Source organism: Coregonus lavaretus (genome assembly GCF_964263955.1).
Source record: "Coregonus lavaretus genome assembly, chromosome: 17".
NCBI classification, from domain to species: domain Eukaryota; kingdom Metazoa; phylum Chordata; class Actinopteri; order Salmoniformes; family Salmonidae; genus Coregonus; species Coregonus lavaretus.
This window is the reverse complement of record NC_140004.1, coordinates 13,894,142-13,914,457: the sequence shown is the minus strand read 5'-3', so window position 1 is coordinate 13,914,457 and position 20,316 is coordinate 13,894,142. Positions and strand designations below refer to the sequence as shown.

Sequence of the window (20,316 nt, the reverse complement as noted above, 5' to 3'; positions counted from 1 at the left end):
AAATGACTGTGCTCCCCATCTCAAGAGGAGGACATCAAGAACGTCACTAAGCTTTTCTGTGACTGGGTCACCTCATTGGTAAGCACATCTAACACAAACCAGCCATGACCATAAAGAAGGTGAGAAGGACTATGCACATAGCCACAGGAAGTAGGGGTACTGAGGGTGCTGCAGCACCCCCTGAAAAATCTATTTTTTACTTCACAAAAGTAGTGCACTGGGGCTTTACTAGTCCTGTATTAGCAGACCGATATAGCAGTCTGTATTTTATTTCTTGTTCCCTGCCAATGTAAAAAATATATATATAAAATGCTCATGTTCAACGGAGCAAACCAGGAACTAAAAGGCCCAAATATGGAGCATGGTACCTAGATGCTAAAACATAGAAGTAGAGAGATGCTGATGAACCATTACGAGACCCCAATATCATCCCTGAGGACATTGAGTTTCCACCACAACCAAGTGAAATGGTGGGTCTTTAGTATAACTCTTACACTTGTCCTTTGTGGGTAATTATGAGACAACTGATTTTGACAGACCATCAATCCCCCTTGACATTTCAGTTAAAATTATCTGAAATTATATTTTTGTCTTCTCAAAAGCACGAGGAACTGAAACAGATGCATGGGATTCAAGCGTTCATCATCAGCATCGGGCTGAAGGTAGGGTAAGACAACATTGCTTCACATGTTTACGCAGTGCATGCTTCACAGCACAGGCACCAGTTAATATGATTTAAAAATTGTTTTGATAAATAGATTGGTTGGGTTTTTTAACTTGGACTTTTCTTCTATTTTATAGTTTATGAGTCTTCTCTCTGCAGAAGAGGAGCGAGACAATGATCAAGGCCAGATGCAGCAGGCTCGGCTTCAACATGGAAAGGGAAATTGGTCCTTCAGGCAGGTTTCAATAGGCAATATGTAGGTCAGTTTCACAATAGTACTCAAAAATGTGATGCTACGCTAATAAAAAATAAAAGTGTATCTTGTTTATCAAATTTCGAAAACATTGACTGTCTGTCAATGCATGTCCATCAGAGATCATCCTCAGTTACCTTGAATAATGACATCTTTCATGAATAACAAGAGAGATGCTAGCCTGTTTATCCTTCTGTCATCATATTTGGTGGCAATCTTGCAGTGTTGGAAGTAACATGCCATGGACATTGGCAATTTGAATGAATAAAAGACAATTCACAATAATCATAGTGCCTTTATTTAAATACAAGTTTATTTTTGTTACACATGTAGACATTCACCCAGAGCCTTGCTTGTTATAAAGCCTCCCTTTGTCTTTGAACATCAACCTCCTCTCCTGACCCTTTATCATAGAGGACATTTCTGTAAAAAAAAAACATAAATTACTTAACATTTATTTTGTAGAGTTTCTCACAGAAAGTGTGTTTTCATGACAGAATTACAACAACTCAAGGACTTCTGCCCCATTGAAGCATGCATCGTTTTTGTGACGTTGTCAGCTAAACCATCTATTTATACATCATGAAATTGACCTACCCCCAAACCAATATCGTCTTTTTCCTGATTCTCTATGTCCTGATTACATTCCTGTTAAACATTTTGGTCTGCTACGCAAGGCAGGGAAGGATAGACATAACAAGGAAGTCTGGATTCTCACGACTGTAGAGTGTGGACAACATTGGTATCTAGGCTAATTCAAAACTCTAAATACAGATTCCGTTCTTTAGCACTGATGTCAGTCACCAACCACTGCACAACAGTCATATGAACACAAAAACACTGTCTCTGCTCCACAAACCTTGGTTCTTCATCTGCAAGTCCTCCACCATGTTTTGAAGGCTGTCCAGTTTTCCTTGCAAGTGCTTGCATGTGTGTCCTGTCAACTCAGCCTGCGGATTGGCCACTGGATAAACATTAAGTGAAACTACAAGTAACTCACTCAGAAGTCATCAGATTAGAGTTCTGAAATTCAAACATTATTATGATGACATACTGTAGTAACAACTCCAAGCCCATTTAAGTGGGGCATAGAAGGCCTGTTGTCTCCCACATTGGTTACACACAGAGGTGTAATAACAGTGAAGGCAGTAGGACTTACACGTGCATGTGTCTGCAAGAGGGCTTGCTGCCTGGGGCAGAGGCCTGCTCTGTTGTAGATGCGTAGGGTTGTGGTCAGTGGTCAGGAGTGAGTGTACAGGGGACGTGCGGCCCAGTGCCATGGCTCGAGGGGACGATGTGTAGCAAGGCAGAGATGCAACAAAAGATAAGTCATGGCCTGTAGAAATAGCAAACAATGTCTAAAGTGGAGGAATGATTAACTGATCAAAATTGTGTATACCTTAATCATATTACGTTTGAGGGGACCACATGGATGATAAAGGAGACTAGAAGAGTGATACGAAACGTGAAATAAGGGAAATTAAGCACATGCTTTGTTAACTGTGTTTAAGTGGTTGGTCGTACCAACAAAGATAAACTCACTGTCGCTTGAGAAGGTGCTGTTTAAATTCCGCTCATCCAGATCAGTTGTCCTAAGGGGGTGAGGCACACCACTCCACATATAGCATACACAAACATGCATTAGAATGAAGCCACAGACACTACACATGCATGTGGCCTGAAGAGTAGAGGAGCCAATACACAGGTAGGGGCCGGTTGCCAACAGCCATGCTCAGGCAGTCAGACTGCTCTTACCTGCAGTAGGTCCCCTTTGTCGTTTTGGCATTGCTTGTAAAACATTTGGTGACTTCATTGCTGGAAGATAAATATTTTATTGTATCAAATTTGAACGAAAGAGGATCCACATGATTGTAGTTAATGGGTTGATTGAGAACCAAATAGAACACAATCTTTGTAAACATTTGAGTAACATGTCACTAGTGGTTGTGAAATAAACTGATTGGCGCACAACTATAAAATATGGGGCGAAAACGAGTAACATCATGACCTCTAATGGTCACATGACCTCTAATAGTGAGGACAGACTTACAGTGTGGTCCTGTGCGCTCTCTCTGGAGCAGAGCTCCTTCTGAGGATGCTGGAGTTGGTGTGTGGTCCGGGGTTCTCAGAAATCACACATCGCAGCTCTTTGACTAGAGAACGCAGCTCCATAGTGGGGCTTTCCAGCAGCCGCTGAGGCTTCAACTGCAACAGGGGTGAAGAGGTGCTGTGTAAAATACCATTATGGCCAATACCAATAAGGATTACAGTATATTCAACACAGAAAGCTATTGTTTACTATCTGGAATCCCTCCATGCTTTGAATAAATTGGCTTCAATCCGGCTGTTCCGGAGTCAAGTCAAATGGTTGATGAACGAGTCTGTCGCGCTACCACAGGAATGCAATCAGGGCGTGTTTTTCATTTTGGGGAAGTCAGATGTGCTGAGCTTTGTTTTCCACAGCTGAATAAACAGCAACAAAGCCAGACCCTGGGAGGATTGGAGCCATTTTGTAGGAGGTTTCTGCATTGATTTATTTTATTATTATTATTTACCTCTAGCAGGCAGTTAGAGCCGTGCTGGGTGGAGGATAGTGCATTCCGGGCTGTGAGGCTGGTAGGGGAAGCACGCTGAGCATTCCCTGTGTCTCGCAGGTTTTGGCCCTGCAACTCCTGCTGAAAAGACACAGCCCTTGAAAAAGCATACAGTAGAAGGGTGTAGACAGAAACAACAAAACAGCATATGCATTAGACCTCTATAGAGGCAAATGTACACCCGTCTTACTGAACTGTACCTTCACATCCAGAGCATGCTGCAGCTTCAGCCGCACAAACGCCTGCTCTTGCCACTGGATGAAGTCTTGACAGTCGATAAAGCTCCCAGACATCTGAGGAACATAGTAAGTGTAAAAAGGGGGTCAGTCACAGCAAATCGTACATTTCTCTTGATACAGTGTGTGATAAAGTGAGTGTAAATACAAGGTAGTGCCACACTACCTGGTGTAGGGACACCTCCAGTTTGGCGACTTTCTCCCTGAGCTGTCTCTCCAGGGAACGGACGGTGTCCAACTCAGCTGCCATCTGTCTCTTCTCCTCTGTAACGGAGGCCAGCTCCTGGACCTGACGCTTACTCTCCAGACTCTGGTAACGCTTTTCCTGGGAAGAGAGAGACCATATTGAAAGGCAGATTATTATACATTTAAGTAAAACACCAGAATCCCTTGTTGTTTAAAATCCCTACATTATTAAGGACACAGGCCTTTGTTCTGTGTGGAAGCCTGTGCATGTGTAATAGCGAGAGGCAAGGTGGATTACCTCAGAATTTGGAGTTTTGCATCATGGAGCCCTAAAGCAGACTTTGAGGTGTTCCTACCTGGCTCAGTTTGTCCATGGTCTCCTCCAGTAGTTGGATTCGGCCCTGGAGAGAGTCGATCTGTTCTCTCTTGGTTTTTATCTGCTTCTGCATCCCCATGGCAACCTTCAGGCCTGGACAGAAAAAGGGGAGGCAGGGCAGAGAGGACGAGTCAATCAAGGTCCATTTACTCTCATCTCTTTCTGTCTACTCAGTGGAGGGGGGGAATGAATGAAAGCCTCCATTATACTGAAATTATATTTAAATCCAAACTGGTTTTCCAGCATGCTAGTAAGAGGCACATCTAATGTTCAAAAGGGGTATTTTTGCCGTTATACAGATTAAAACCAACCCGGTGGATTGACAATGGATTCCTGTTTAAAGTATCCTGTTTTTTTTTATTAAGCGATACAGAGTTGGCTACAATTCCAATTTCATCCTCCAGAAGAGGCAGAACGCTCTTTTCAATTTAAACTATTATTATTCTCGCCACAAAAAGAATGCTCAATATACAGGGCATTGAACAGTCATCCCTGTGCTGACTGCCACGAGGAAACAGAATCAATAGATCATCTCTTTTGGTTCTGTCCTTCGGTGGCTCACTTTTGGAGTCAGGTCCAGGAGTGGTTGTTAAGTCATAATGTCTGTGTTCAGATGGACCTACAAACAGTACTGTTAGGAGATCTGAAAAACCACGATCAAACAATGGAAAATATAATTATACTCTTAGGTAAACAATGTATTTTTTGGGGCAATCTCGGTAGAAATGGTACAAATAGAAACGTTTAGACCCTCGTTAAGACATCACAGTAAAATAGGTGGATATATTGCAAATAAAATAGTAAAATGGTAGTGTACTGGGAAAGATGGGTTAGTCTAGAAATATGACGGTTGGAATCAAATAAAAATAAATTACTTCCAGAGCTATTTATTCATCCATTGCAATAGTCAGTTCTCTCAACTAAAACCTCATGCCTAAACACATCGTGTATATTTCCCATAAACATATAAACACAAAATTCTCTGCTACAATAGAATGTTCTCTGTGATGTTTGTCAGATGTGCAGTGCTGACCGGGTCTGTCCGCTCCCTCTAGGGTCCTCAGGGTGCTCCTGGCCTGGTCCATCTCAGCCCGGGTGGTCTTCAGCTGGGCCTTCAGACCCACCACCACACCCTCCTGCTCCTCACTCTTACTGCTGTGGAGCCTCTTCAACTCCTCATGCTCCTCTGGAGGACAGACAGATGGACACAAACAATCGCACACAAAGCACAATGAGGGCTTGGTGAACATGAAAAACATACAGTACATGCTGTAGTGCTTTTCCAACACAGTGTAGCAACTTCAGCATTATTCTTGCCTTTTGCCACTGAAGACCTGTATTTCCCCAAAGACTGGAGAAATGGAGGCCGTTATATCTAATCATTTAAAGTTCTTCATTATTGCAGAATTAATAAAGATCATAATTCATAGAGAAACGTTAACAAATAACTGTTTGGTCACAGGAGTAAAACATTTAATCGGATAAATCAAAGACACAACGTCAACACAATAATTTATGTTGATTAGGGAGCCAGCCGCAAGACAGATGACCACAACACTATCCTACTGATGAAAGAACAGACAGAGTGGCTGCATCATTTTATCTGTAAGAGGGGAATATTCTCATATGAAAGCCATCTATAATGACAGCCAGTGTACCTGTGAGGCTGACCAGTTGCATGCGTTGCACCTCTAGCTCAGCGGTGAGCTGCTGTTTCTCCAGCGTCAGCTCCTTGACACAGCAGCTCTGTTTGGACAGGCCAGCCTGCTGCACTTGCCTCTCCTTCTCCAGCACTGCCAAACGCTCCTCACGCTGCTCCAAGTTGGTCTGTATAGGGCAGGACACAACAGGGTTTGAACATTATTGGTAGGATAGCTTTGAAAACATACCCAAAAAGAAAATATTGGAGTATTATAATCCAAGACAAGGAATAATTATTGGTGTTAACTGAGGATTCCCCTTAGCAGCCTGTATGATCTCTGGCCCAGAGGGGGAGGAAACAATCAACCATGAAATTAAAGTAGGATGATGCAAATAAACTATGATCAAAACTAACTAAATAGTCAACTAACTCTAGCTAACTAACTAACAAACCAACCCTTAGCTGTTGGATCTCCAGCTTGTGCTCACTGAGCTGGTTGCTGAGGCGGCTCTTCTCGTCGTGCAGGGAGTCAATGCTACGTCCATGCTGTACCGTCATCTGGGCGGTGCTCTCCATCTGCAGCCGCAGCAGGTCCACCATCTTCTCCTGGTCCTCCAGCTTGAGCCTCAGCACCTCAGTCTCTGCCCTGAGGGCCTGGCAGCGGCCCTGGGCCTCCTCCAACCTGGCCCGGCCCTGCTGCGCCTCCTGCTGCCTCAGCTGCAGCTCCCTGTCCCTCTCCTCCAGCAGCACCTGGACCCTCTTCAGCGCCTCGTCCCGGTCCCCCTGTAGGGCCTGCATCCGCAGCTCCTCGTCCCTGGCCCTGTTCAGCTCCCCTCGCAACACAGCCAGCTCTTCCTGCTGCTCCCACTGATGCTTCTCGCCCAACAACTGCTAAAGGAGACTAAATTTAATGAGTGTTTGACAACTAAGGCCTTTGGTCATTTTCCTCTTTTTTTTAAAAATTAAACAAACAGCTCAAGGCTTTTCATTTAAATCTCACCTGAGCCTCCATCTGTGCCTGGCAGTCGTCTTTGAGAGATCCCACCAGAACCTCCAGCTGCTGCACCCCCAGGCGTCGCTCCTCCAGCTCTCTGCGCAGCCCGTCGCTGGTCACACTATGGCCCGTGTCCCACTCCCACAGCTGTTTGGTCTGCTTCTTCTCAAGGGCCAGCTCCTCACGGGCCTGCCGGAGCTCCGACTGACCCCACACGTAATACAGTACTTACTCTCATTCAAACGTCGCTGTTTGTGTTCATATGTTTGGATTTCTTCAATTTTTTTTCAAAGCCACATTCCCATTTATATATCAAATACATTGATAGATGTAGGCTTTCTGGAATCGAAAAATGTGCAATGTGCTTTTTCCACAGCAGCAAGGAGCACACTATGGCTGTATCCTCCCTGTTTGTGTCTGAGGCTGGGTTGTATTACCGTGAGCTGGCAGAGCTGAGAGTCCAGCTCCTCTGCCTGCTGGAGGGATCTGTCTCTCCCTCTCTGGGCCTCCTCCACCTGAGACTGGGCCTCAGCCAACTGCTTCTCCAGAGCACCCACCTGGCACATCATGACAACCCAAACCTTCAGAACCTTCACATAGAATATTACAATGCAGTGGAGGCTGCTGAGGGGAGGACAGCTCATAATAATGTCTGGAACGGCGCAAATGGAATGGCATCAAACACATAGAAACCATGTGTTTGATACCACTCCACTTATTCCGCCCCAGCCATTACCACGAGCTCGTACACCCCAATTAAGGTGCCACCAACCTCCTGTGTTACAATGTCTACCTCCTACACTTTTGATTGAATAGGCCAAGGCCACTCTATCATTATTCTAATAATTTTACAACACAATAGGTATATGTAGCCATTACCTTGTCTTCATGGACCCGCTGGGCGTCCAGTAGATCGGAGCGCAGGATGGAGAGAGCTGACTCCAAGTCATTGACCTGACACTGGTGCACTGAAGCCTGACTCTCACCTTGTTTTCTGGTCAGAAGGAAATAATGCATGTTTTTGGACACTTTCTGAAAGATAAGACCGATGTCTTACAACTAAATTAAAATATAGGTGATATAATCAATTTGGGGGGGAAAGATAGAGCTTTGAATTTAATTCAACTCAGGAAATGTGTAGATATTGTATTGCTGGTTAATTCACGTCTCTCACTGTAACAATTCCACCTGGACACACAAGCTGGAGGCACTGCTTCTGGAGCTGCTCAATTTCTCAGTCAATATCGCCACCTCCTGGTCATGACTGGTAATAAGCTGCTCCAGTCTGGAAAAGAGCAAAGCAAGCCAAGCAAGGCAATTTGACATGTCGCCTCAAGGAACTTATGTAGTAAACATACTTACAGTTCAAAAAAATCCTCAGTGGGCAAAGGTAAATTCTATACCAGACAGCCTTACATGCAGGGAATGTGTGTGCTATCAGAGAAGTGAATGAATTACTAATCCCAGGTAACCCAAGTGACTGTGGCAAGAATTGACAAAAGTTAATGAAAACGTACCTTTCCCTTTGCTCCTTCAACAGTATCTCTGCTTTACCTTGGCATTTATGTTCTTGAGTCTCCATCTGCTCCTTCAGCTGGCACAATGAGTTAGGAATAGAAAGATACAAGAACAACACGTCAAACCTTTGATAAAAGTGTTTAGTGTGGCATAAAACATAACACAGACTGTCTTACCAGCAGGAATCTTTCTCTCAGATTGTGATTCTCATTCTCCAAGTCCTGTATTACTTTCTCCACCGCAACTCCCAGTGCGTCATGGCTGGTGTACAAATTGTTTCTACACCGTTTCTCATAAGCCAACAGCGTGGAGTACACCTCCTGTAGTGTCCGCTCCATTGACTCTGCTTTCCTGCTTTGTGACTTTGCTTCATCCTCAGCCTCCAGTAGCCTCTGGTCCCCTGTCTGTTTATTGGTTTGCAGCTCTCTGATTATTGCTTGCATTTTCCCCATTACATCTGCCTGTTTTCTGCTCTCTTTCATTCTGAGGGACCAAACAATTAACATTGAGGCAACTTGTCCTTTACTCCCTTACTTTTACAGTTACAATGATCCTAGATCTGTCCAAAGGTATACAGTACAAATGGCCTACATTGCAAGAGTTTTAGCATCAATTACCTTCGATCAGTCAGGGCATCTTTCTCAATCTGGACCTCGTGCAACTTTGTCTGCAGCTTGATGATGGTCTGACGGAATTTGAACTTCTGCTGTTCATGAAACGCACACACCTGAAAAAGTATTAGCATATGTGCTGCAATCAATGGCACCTCAGTGGCACAGAATTGCATGGCTTTTGATTCAAATAATTTAATTCAGGAGGCCTCCTTCAACCAGATTATATCAACAACTCTCAGCAGGAAAGGAAAACAAATAGTCCTCCATCTCAGATTAACCTCACACAGCTGCTTCTGGAGCTCAGACACCTGCTGAGAGTAGTCCTCTATTACATTTTCCAAAACATCTTTCCCAGGGAAGGTTACACCACTTCTGACCACCTCCAGATCCAGGCCATCCAGGTCATATGTTAGAGGCTGGATCAAAGACGGTCGGTACTGAGACAGCACTTCTGAGTTCTCCTCCGAAGAACCATCTGTAAAAATAAAATAAAAAATAAAAAAGGAGTCAATAGGGAAAATGTATCACTGAAAAGTACTACAGGTAGTTTCAGAATTCTAAATAGGTTAGTGTCATATTTTGTAGTGAGTGACAATAGCTCTGATGTGTTACTGTATAGAGCTAGTACTAGCTAGCTAGTGTATACACTTTGCGATGGCTATATTTTTCTTAATGACACAAGAAACCTCATACTCACCCATAAACATGGGAAAGTAATTGATTTGTGAGGGTGAGCTGCTGGGAAATGTGCGTCCCATTTTCTCCATTGTAATTTTAGTTGCATGTTCCACCTCTTCTTGCAGCATTTGGGTCTCCTTGGTTTGTCTGTCGAGCTCCTCACTGTAAAGAAAGAAAGCCAACCTAACAAACTCGCTTCCAAATGGATGATGGTTCATGGTGCAAAAGGCAGACAATCTGTTTTCAAATACAGGTAGGTAGCTAACGTTAGTGTTTTGAAAAAGGAGGTAACGTTAGGGCAGTTAACAGGTAACGCGTTAGCTAGCTAGAGAAACTTAAACTGGCAAAATTACCTCAACTCATCCAGATTCTTGTACCTCCTAGAGACAGTACTGGTGTCATTTGTACCTGAAAGTAGAGGTAGCTAGCTTAATTAGATAGCCAAAGGGGGTTGGCTCAGTGCTGTCACTGCTGATGGCGCCTGGGATCAGCACTATGACAAGTTGCTTGCGATCGACTTTAGTATCTAGTACAGTAATGTTATAGCTAGCTAGTCAGGTTAACTGACTTACTTGTTGTTGGAATCTCGTGCAATAATCCATCATCAAACAATTCAGACGATTTATAGATGGATAAATCACTATCTTTAGGTATGGAATTTTGAGATCCAGATGACATTATCAGTTGGTTAGCTAGCTAGCAGTGTGGGATCGCATATGCAAATCAACAAGCGCCTGCAAGCAACAAGTAGCTAACTTTAGGGAAGCTTAATCGCCATGGAAACCGTTGATTTCGCGCTTTCTTCAGAAGTTGGTGGATTTTAGAAACAGTAACGTTAACTCCACAAACTTGTTCTTGACTTTGTAGCTAATATCTCAAGAACTAACAGAAAGATCTTTACTTCACTGTTAAATACAAAATATTTAAAGGGTAGTAGAACCTGTCGTCATCCACCGGTGCCAGATGGATGTTGTAGTTCTCAAAGTTTAAGAGATGACCGTCATTGAAGCCGCAGTTAAAGCAAAGATTTTTATAACTAACTTAAGATAGACCACAGCCTGTTGTTTCCAATGTGAACAAATGAGTCATAGTGGGCAGAACAAGCAAGGAGGTGGGCAGAGTCAAGCACAAGCTAGCGAGATCCTATTGGTGCATTGTAGAAAATATTTGCATGTTTCGGTTCGGGAACGCCTACTCTGTGCAGTGCGCGTGTGCAAAACCTAAATTCGCCTTTGCGCTCCTTCTAAACAACGCGATTTTGAAAATGTTTGGCAATGGGTAAAGTCTACAAAACTTAGTCCACTCTGTTCATAACAAATTATAGTTTTAAGAACAGAAAACGGTATTGAGATCAAATGTTTCATCGATGAGAAAATGCGCAGAATGTCGGCCAAAATCTATCTCGTTCCATCTTCAACCACTGCACTGGGCTTACTCTCACTACCACATTTGGTACTGAGTGGAAACGACAAGCGGATGCTTCACATTTATACATCCGGCGAAATATCTCCCATTTTTCTATCTGTGGTTCAAGCCTTGTTCAAATTATCAACACCAACATTACAGTAGATGACAATTTATGAAATATATTCTTAGTTTACGTTATAGCTAACATAATCGAAATGGAAATGTGAATACTGATTTGATATTTGCACAAATTCGTCTTGTTCCAAGCGTTTGGCAAGGTAAGAAATGTCTCTGTCTTGTTAGCTAACCTAGCTCACGTTAGCTAGCTAGCTTAGCTTGTTGACCCTTTTTGCTTTGCAGCTGGTATACTGTATACTCTTAGCATGTAATTTTGAGATACATGGGATCGTTTTTCATTAAAGATGATTAACGTTAATTAATTGCGTCAAAAATAATGTCCCAATATGAGCTTGATAGGTGACCTACATACGACAGTTGTTTCAGATAACGTTAGCTAGCTGCTAACTAGGAAGCTTCAAACCCCCCCTTAATAATTAGAACAGACAGCTTGCTTTTCAATCCATCCATTCTACTATCAATAAGATTTTGGTGGATACTTTTTAACATATAATGTTAAAGATGACAGGCAAAGGTCTCCATGTAAACCATAAAACGTAATAATAATGTTCATTTAGGCTTAATTAAATAAGCCTCAACAGCATTTTTGTCTATCACTACATTTAGCTGTCATTTCTACATTTTGGTGAAAATCTAATTTCTGTCCATAGAATGGATGACATCATTTCAGGTCAAAATGAAAAGAACAATACTGCAAGCAACACAAGTTACAGACGTGGCTTTTGTTAGCCGATTAACTCCAGGATTTACAAAAGAGTTGCGCAGCAACTTCACAACTAGCTACTGATTTCAGCACCCAAAGAATAGCCCACAATTACATACAAGATTGTTCTGTGTAATTGTGTGCTATTCTTTGGTTGCTGAAATCAATAGTTTTTATTAAAAAATGTTGTGACCATTTATGTGACGTTGGCGCTCCAGTCCACCCACCCTAGACACTGCTCAACTCCATTGTAAATCAAGGAGTTGAGTTGAGTTTGCTAGGCTTTGTGAGTCCTGACTTGAGAATATGTGGGGAATAAATATCTGTCAATAATCAAATCAAATCGATTTTTATTTGTCACATGTGCCGAATACAACAGGTGTAGACCTTACAGTGAATTGCTTACTTACAAGCCCTTAACCAACAATGCAGTTTTATAAAAATATGATTGACATACCAAGCAACAGAGCTTTCAAATTTGGAGATAGGAGAGTCGGCCATTCTACCAAGAGAGTCAAGATACCAGCAAAAATTGGTCAAACTAAGTGTCACATTGAAACAGAGGTGGTCCCTGCGGATATCCCCTTACTATTAAGCAAAGCTTCCCTCAAGAAGGCATGGGCTGTACTAGACATACAAAATGACAAAGGCAGTGATGTTTAAACAACCAGTGACCCTTGAACTTACTACCTCAGGTCACTATTGTGTAAACATTTTAGACAAAGACATCACACATATCCATGTAAAAATGAGATTCTGACAGACACATCACATGGAGATTCTGACAGTCACAGAGAACATGAACACAGAGGAAAAAAAACTAAGTATTGTTAAAACTTCACAAACAGTTTGGACATGCTACAGTTGAGACTTCTGAAATTACTCAGCAGTTCTGGGAATAACGATGATGAGTATTTCCATTCTACGGCAGATAGTTAAAAGTTGTGAGATATGCCAGAAATACAGCAAACCTAAGCCCAGACCAGCTGTTGATTTGCCACTGGCTTCCAAGTACAATGAAACAGTGACTGTAGATCTACATGAGTTAGGACCAAGTGTGTGGTACCTTCACATAATCCACCACTTCACATGCTTCAGTGCTGGAAGCATCGTGAATACAAAGAAACCCAGTGAAATCGTCAAGCACTTCATTCATTTCTGGATAAGTGTGCATGGCCCGCCCCAGAAATTGTACAGTGACAATGGAGGAGAATTCAATAATAATGAAATAAGAGCAATGGCTGAGATATTCAACAACTGCTGCATACAGTCCATGGAGCAATGGACTTCTGGAGAGACATAATCAAACACTCACAGAGATTATGCTGAAAGTGAAGCAAGACAATGGATGTGACTGGAAAACAGCCCTAGATTGGGCTTTGATGGCAAATAGCTCAATGCACAATGTTCATGGCTACAGCCCATACCAACTAGAGTTCGGGCAGAACCCTAATCTTCCCTCTGTACTGGTTGACAAGCCACCAGCACTAGAAGGGACCAGTATGAGTGCATGGGTGGGACAGCACCTTTCAGCACTACATGCAGCGAGAAAAGCATTCACTGAAGCAGAGTGTTCAGAGAGAATTCGCAGGGCTCTGCGTAAACAGCTTCGACCCACCAATGAGAAGTACGAGACTGGAAACAAAGTGTACTACAAACGAGTTGACTGTCGAGTGGAAAGGACCGGGAGTAGTCATTGGCCAAGATGGTGTGGTGGTACTTGTGAGGCACCATTGTCAGGGTGCATCACTCAAGATTGCGGAAATAAATGATCAACAAGATGGAGGGTCTGTTGCTGAAAATGACAAAAAGGACACATTAACAGACACAAACCTACCAGATGTCACATCCAATGAAATGGACACTGAAACGGACACAGGAAATGGAGCAGAGACCTTCAACCATGGCACAGGTAATAATGTTGAGGGTTCAAATTAGGAAAACATTCAACAACAGCCACGTGTTAAGACAACATGGTGGTTCCAATCTGAAAACTGGACAAACTGTTAAATACATGGACATAGAAAGTGGTATTCCACACACAGCAACCGTCATTGGATGAGCAGGAAAATACCAGAACTGGTACAATTTGCAGTACTCTGAACCAGCTACACTTTCTGGTACAACAGGGTCAGCTGACCTGTCACTTGTAGATAATCTTGGAATTTAACCAATGGAAAATTGAGAAAAACAGAATGACATTCAAAATGATGATGTACTTGAAACAAAGGATGTGTCATTTGACTCAGCTAAACTAGATGAGCTCAGTAATTGGAGGAAAAATTGAGTGTTTGAGGAAGTCAAAGACGTTGGCCAAAAATGTGTCTCAACAAGGTGGGTGTGTACTTTTAAAGAATCCTTAACTGGAATAGTGCCAAAAGCACGTCTAGTGGCTAGAGGTTTTGAGGAGCTGGCTGCTAAAGAACTCCCAAAAGACTCACCGACATGCGCCTCAGTCACTCAGATTGCTGCTGACAGTGATCTGCCAGAAAAAAATGGAAACTTCATTCCATAGACATCAAATCTGCATTTTTGCAGGGAACAGAGCTGTCAAGGGACATTCACATCCGACCTCCGCCTGAAGCTAAGATCGAAGGAACACTGTGGAAACTAAAAAAGTGTGTGTATGGCCTGGCAGATGCATCACTCTACTGGTACAACAAAGTCAAGGCAACAATGCTGAGTACAGATGGAAAAATGTCACAAGTGGATCCTGCAGTCTTCTATTGGCTTGATCAAGACTGCAATGTGACTGGAGTACTTGCCTGTCATGTTGATCAAATCAAATGTTATTTGCCACATGTGCCGAATACAACCGGTGTAGACATTACAGTGAAATGCTTACTTACAAGCCCTTAACCAACAATGCAGTTTAAAAATGGCAAATAATTAATTGATGACTTCATCTGGGGTGGCTCACAGACCTTTGCTACAACTGTGATTCCACACAAAGCTGTTTTCCAGGTCGGCCGTGAGGAGCATGATAGTTTTTGTTATGTTGGCATAGAGTTTATTACAATTGACAGATCAATACTGATGCAACAGGAAAGCTATATCAAGAATCTTCAACCCATCCACATGGATTCTTCAAGAGCCGTACAAAGGAATTCCCCTCTCTGTGGAATTGAAGCTGATCAATTGAGGTCAAAGATAGGTCAAATTCTATGGGTTGCTAGACAGAGTAGACCTGATGTAATGTTTGATGGCTGCAACTTGGCATCCAACACAAAACACGCCACTGTACAAACCATTCATGAGGCAAACAAAGTTGTTCGTAAACTGAAATCACAAGAAGTGACTCTAAAGTTTCAGCATGTTGGAAAAGATGACTCTCTGAAACTTGTCTTCAGTGATGCTTTCCTAGGGAACCTTACAGATGGAGGCACAAGGTGGACATCTAATCGTATTAATGGCTGAAGAAAGAAGATTGTCACCTATCTGTTGGCAGTCAAAGAGGATCAGAAGGGGTTGTCCAAAGCACACTAGCTGGAGAAACCCTAGCTCTTGCGAATGGAATTGACATTGCCATCGTTCTGGCAACTCTGTTCTCAGAGCTTACCACTGGTGAGACAAAATGGCACATTCTACCTGTAGTTTGTGTCACTGACAACTACTCCTTAGTTGATGCTGTCAAGTCAACCAAGTCTGTCACAGAGAAAATACTTCATCTTGAGATTAGCAGCATCAAGGAACTTATTCAAGCGCAGAGAATCCAGTGGATTCTGTGGTCGGCCACAAAGGAACAGCTTTTTTTTAATGAAGTGTATTGGGCCTATTGTAATACATAGCTAGCTATCTAGCAAGCTATTATTATGGGTGGCTGCCTTTTGACATTTGACACCCTGTGGGTGGGGTAAAACAGTCCCCCTTTCTCTGAGGGAAATGTTACCGTTATTTATTTTGGATCTAATCACATAAAACGAAATGTTTTTTCAGGATGCAGGATCTTCAAGACCTTGACAATGAAACATCTTGGCTTGTCAAAGAACTGGAGTCAAATATTGCTCAAGAAGCAGACTTTTTACCGAGGGAAACTGGCCTCAATATAATGGAGTCTGCAGCAGAGGTAGGTATTGCTAACCCAGTGACCCAGTTCTATATACTGTGCTTACCTTTCAGTAGTGTTTTGATGTGCTATTTTGATGTTTTGTTGTGCAATTTCCCATTCATTTTCAGAATCACAATGGAGTCTCTGCAAAATGCAGAAATGCCAAAGTTGAAGACCTGTGGAGCCTGACCAGCTTCTTTGGTTTCAGCACCAAGACATTTGTCCTAGCTGTCAATCTACTGGATAGGTTCTTAGCCATTATGAAGGTGTGTATTTTAAAGATATTTGTTTTGTGATGTGGTCATACTTAATATTCTACATAAATTGCATATTGTATGCATTTTGTTTATTATTGTTTGATACCGGTGTTGTTTACGTTATGTAAATGTGCATGCCTTTTTTATTGTATTTATTATAATAATATAACTCCGCAGAAGTAGCCCATTAATGGTGACTAGTGTATCACTATAATGGTATCTTCACAGGTCCAACCTAAGCACCTGCCCTGCATTGGAGTCTCCTGTCTCCATATTGCTGCCAAAATGGTTGAGGACGAGTGCAACATCTCACCCACCCATGAACTCATTCGCATCAGCCAAAGCAAGTTCACCGTTTCTGACCTCAGCCGCATGGAGAAGATCATCTCTGAAAAACTCAACTTGGAGTTCAAAGCCATCACAGCCTTAACCTTTTTACACTTATACCATGCTGTCATCGTATCACTTACGTCAGAAAGGTGAGGACTTTGTTTCTCAATTGATCACTTTTTGCCTTATGTCATCAGTGATGTATTTTTCCAATGGCTAGAAGCTGTAAAGTTGATATGCTAATGATCAGTTGACATGAGGATCACATGAGAGTTCCCTTTATTTTAAGGGGGGAGATCCCAAGCATTGGGAGACTGGAAGCCCAGCTAAAAGCCTGCTTATGCCAGCTTGTTTTCTCTAAAGCAAAGGTAAGAATTATTCTCAGGCCAATACCATTTTAACTGATAAGAATGTTAACTTTGAGTTGCTGGACTGATACGCTTTTTCATTTTTTTCTTCAGCCATCGGTGCTGGCACTGTCTGTTATTACTCAGGAATTTGATGCCCTCCAGTCTCTTGCCATGTTGGAAATTGTCCAAGAACTCCAAAGGCACCTAAAGGTATTATACAGTTTACTTAGTTATTATATTGTTATAATACAAAGACCCACTGAGGCTGACACTGACATTATACAGTAGCTTTACCCTGGCATTGAACAAGTGAAATCATCTGACAACATGCTACATGGAAACTAGCACCTTCTGGCTTGGGATGACTACTCTATTTATTTATTTATTTATTATATTTATGTCTTCTGTCAGCCTCTCGAATGTTTACTGTTCCCTTCACAGATTGTTGACAGTGAGTTACTCTACTGGAGGGGACTTGTGGCCAAATGCATGACTGAGTACAGCTCAAGTGAATGTAACAAACCAGACAACAAAAAACTGGTGTGGATTGTGTCCAGACGAACCGCCCAAAATTTGCATGCAAATCACTTCAGTGTCCCTGAACTGCCGACTATTCCAGAGGGGAGCTGGGATGAAAGTGAGAGGTAAACAAACAGCCCCTTTTAATGCACTTTACTGTTTAATAATATTTGATTACATTAGAACACCTGTGTGTGAACATAAAGGCTAATTATTGAATTGAACTGCAACGTAATGCACCACATCACTTCTACATTGTACAGCATTGCTATGATGTTTCAGGGAAGAAAGAAAAGTTAACTAAATAATATGAAGATAGTAATGATTACATCTGTTCTCCCCTGCTATATATAGTGAGGATTCCTGTGAGGACATGAGCTGTGAAGAGGACAGCCTGTGCGGCTCTCCTGGAAGCGACGCAGAGGGAGCCTTCTTCCCCTCAGAGTTTCGCAACCAGGGCAGAAAATGATACTCCTCTCCTTTTGATGAGCTCAAATTCTTGATTGAGATTAAATGTGTAACCAGGGTGCTAACTGTAACTTTTCCCTAAATGTAACTTTCGTTGTCGTTCGTAAAACATTTCTGTTAATTACTATACTGTATGTGTGACAGACGGGTATCTAACTCGGGTTGCCTGCGCGCCTTGTTAGATCTCTGAGCTAAAGCCTAGGTGTGGAAGCTAACAAATCTTCCGGTCCAAAGTAAGTTTACTGATCACGGGAGCGAGTGTATTCAACAAACCAGCTCTGCTACATATGTATGTATTCTGGAAATACTGAAGGACAGGCCCTACCAAGTGCCTGTGTTAATCCATGTGCAGTTTCTAAACTTTTGTTATGATTTTAGATAAGATCTTAGTGGAATTTAAATTGCAATATCTTGGCAGCTGACTGGCAATAAGATCTTTGAATGCCTTTTTAAATATGCTCCTGGTGTCAATCTATGTCAAAACTTGACACATTCCAGTTGATGTTAAAGGGATAGTTAACCCAAATTACAAAATGACACATTAGTTTCCTTACCCGTGTAATAAGCAGTCTTATGCATAAGGTATGACAGCAATCCATACTTTGGTTTAGTTTCCCTGGCACTGTTTCCACATGTTAACGTTTTAGCATTTGTGGCACAAATCCCATTCAAGTAATGGGATTGATATTAGCAGTTTTCACGCAAGTATTCCAAATCATCCAAAAGTATCTAAAATTGATTGTGAAGCTCAACAAAGTCACTTCTAGATGTTTTGAACATTATGCACAAAAAAATGCAATATTAGATTTGTTGCACAAATGCTAAAACGTTAGCATGTGGAAACACTGCAAGGGATGCTAAACCAAAGCATGGATTGCTGTCATACCTTGTCCATAGACAGGGTAAGGAAACCAATACAGTATGTAATTTGGGTGTACTATCTCTTCAAGCACAATGGTGAAATTATTTTCTTCCTAGGATGTCAGACCCGCACACTGACTGTTCAATCAATGGGAAATACCCAACATTAGTACATTGTGCAAGTTTTACCAGTTTTATAGAATAGTATTAATGTAATAGTTGCCTATACACCACGTTATTGTAATGTGTTAGTGAGATTATATGTAGGATGATCCTGTATTCTATTAATAGTGACTTGTATGGAAGTATGTCAATGGGATTGTGTTAGAGAATGGTGATTGTTGATTCAGTACACGTGCAAAATATTTACATTTTAAAAATGAGTAACAAATGTACATAAAAAAAATAAATATGTTTTATCATTCTTTGTGAATAAGCCATTTAATGTTACTGTATATCAACATTTTGTTATAAACGAACCATGTTTACTTGGAAAAAAGAACCCTGCAAATAAAAGGATTACTATTTTTAAACCCTACTATGTATTCCCTATTATTAAGGCCCATGGGGTGCAGTCAGTGAATTTCCTGTGCTTTATACAGTGCATTCGGAAAGTATTCAGACTTTTTCCACATTTTGTTACGTTACAGCCTTATTCTAAAATGGATGAAATTGTTATTTTTTCGTCATCAATCTACACACAATACCCCATAATGACAAAGCAAAAACAGGTTTTTAGGAAATTTCCCCCAAAAAACTACATATGAAATATTACGTTTACATAAGTATTCAGACCCTTTACTCAGTACTTTGTTGAAGCACCTTTGGCAGCGATTACAGCCTCGAGTCTTCTTGGGTATGATGCTACAAGCTTGGCACACCTGTATTTGGGGAGTTTCTCCCATTCTCTGCAGATCCTCTCATGCGCTGTCAGGTTGGATGGGGAGCGTCGCAACACAGCTATTTTCAGGTCTTTCCAGAGATGTTCGATCGGGTTCAAGTCCGGGCTCTGGCTGGGCCACTCAAGGACATTCAGAGACTTGTCCCGAAGCCACTCCTGCGTTGTCTTGGTTGTGTGCTTAGTGTCGTTGTCCTGTTGTAAGGTGAACATTCGCCCCAGTCTGAGGTCCTGAGCGCTCTGGAGCAGGTTTTCATCAAGGATCTCAAATCAAATCAAATGTTATTTGCCACATGTGCCGAATACAACAGGTGTAGACCTTACAGTGAAATGCTTACTTACAAGCCCTTAACCAACAATGCAGTTTTAAGAAAAATAAGTGTTAAGTAAAAAAAATATAAATAATAATAATTAAAGAGCAGCTGTACTTTGATCTGTTCATCTTTCCCTCGATCCTGACTAGTCTTCCAGTCCATGCTGCTGAAAAACATCCCCACAGCATGATGCTGCCACCACCATGCTTCACCGTAGGGATGGTGCCAGGTTTCCTTCAGATGTGACGCTTGGCATTCAGGCCAAAGA

At 42.0% G+C, this 20,316-nt stretch overlaps 2 protein-coding genes across 2 annotated transcripts; one reads left to right on the top strand and one right to left on the bottom strand.

Moving 5' to 3' along the window:
• Positions 1-1,254: 1,254 nt before the first annotated feature.
• LOC311144201 (coiled-coil domain-containing protein 158-like) lies at positions 1,255-10,433 on the bottom strand (the record flags this gene model as incomplete). The annotated part of the gene is made up of 24 exons (XM_084180208.1): positions 1,255-1,340; positions 1,777-1,881; positions 2,077-2,253; positions 2,460-2,530; positions 2,673-2,732; positions 2,968-3,122; positions 3,473-3,592; positions 3,712-3,804; positions 3,914-4,072; positions 4,290-4,402; positions 5,343-5,495; positions 5,968-6,136; positions 6,408-6,839; positions 6,952-7,149; positions 7,383-7,502; positions 7,825-7,939; positions 8,120-8,230; positions 8,463-8,539; positions 8,640-8,946; positions 9,081-9,190; positions 9,356-9,552; positions 9,775-9,917; positions 10,109-10,163; positions 10,328-10,433. 24 exons carry the CDS (start codon positions 10,431-10,433, stop codon positions 1,255-1,257), a joined length of 3,432 nt encoding a protein of 1,143 aa, XP_084036334.1.
• Positions 10,434-11,293: 860 nt separating this feature from the next.
• Positions 11,294-19,374, top strand: LOC311144182 (cyclin-G2-like). Its single transcript, XM_084180187.1, has 8 exons — positions 11,294-11,440; positions 15,940-16,069; positions 16,180-16,317; positions 16,537-16,787; positions 16,928-17,006; positions 17,100-17,198; positions 17,430-17,632; positions 17,862-19,374. Exons 2-8 carry the CDS (start codon positions 15,941-15,943, stop codon positions 17,974-17,976), a joined length of 1,014 nt encoding a protein of 337 aa, XP_084036313.1. The 5' UTR covers positions 11,294-11,440; position 15,940; the 3' UTR covers positions 17,977-19,374.
• Positions 19,375-20,316: the final 942 nt, after the last annotated feature.

Coding starts and splice junctions, on each gene's coding strand:
- LOC311144182 (XM_084180187.1), top strand. CDS start 15,941: ATGCAGGATCTTCAAGACCTTGACAATGAAACATCTTGGCTTGTCAAA. Junction 16,070..16,179: donor TAATGGAGTCTGCAGCAGAG/GTAGGTATTGCT, acceptor ATTCATTTTCAG/AATCACAATGGAGTCTCTGC. Junction 16,788..16,927: donor GTATCACTTACGTCAGAAAG/GTGAGGACTTTG, acceptor CTTTATTTTAAG/GGGGGAGATCCCAAGCATTG.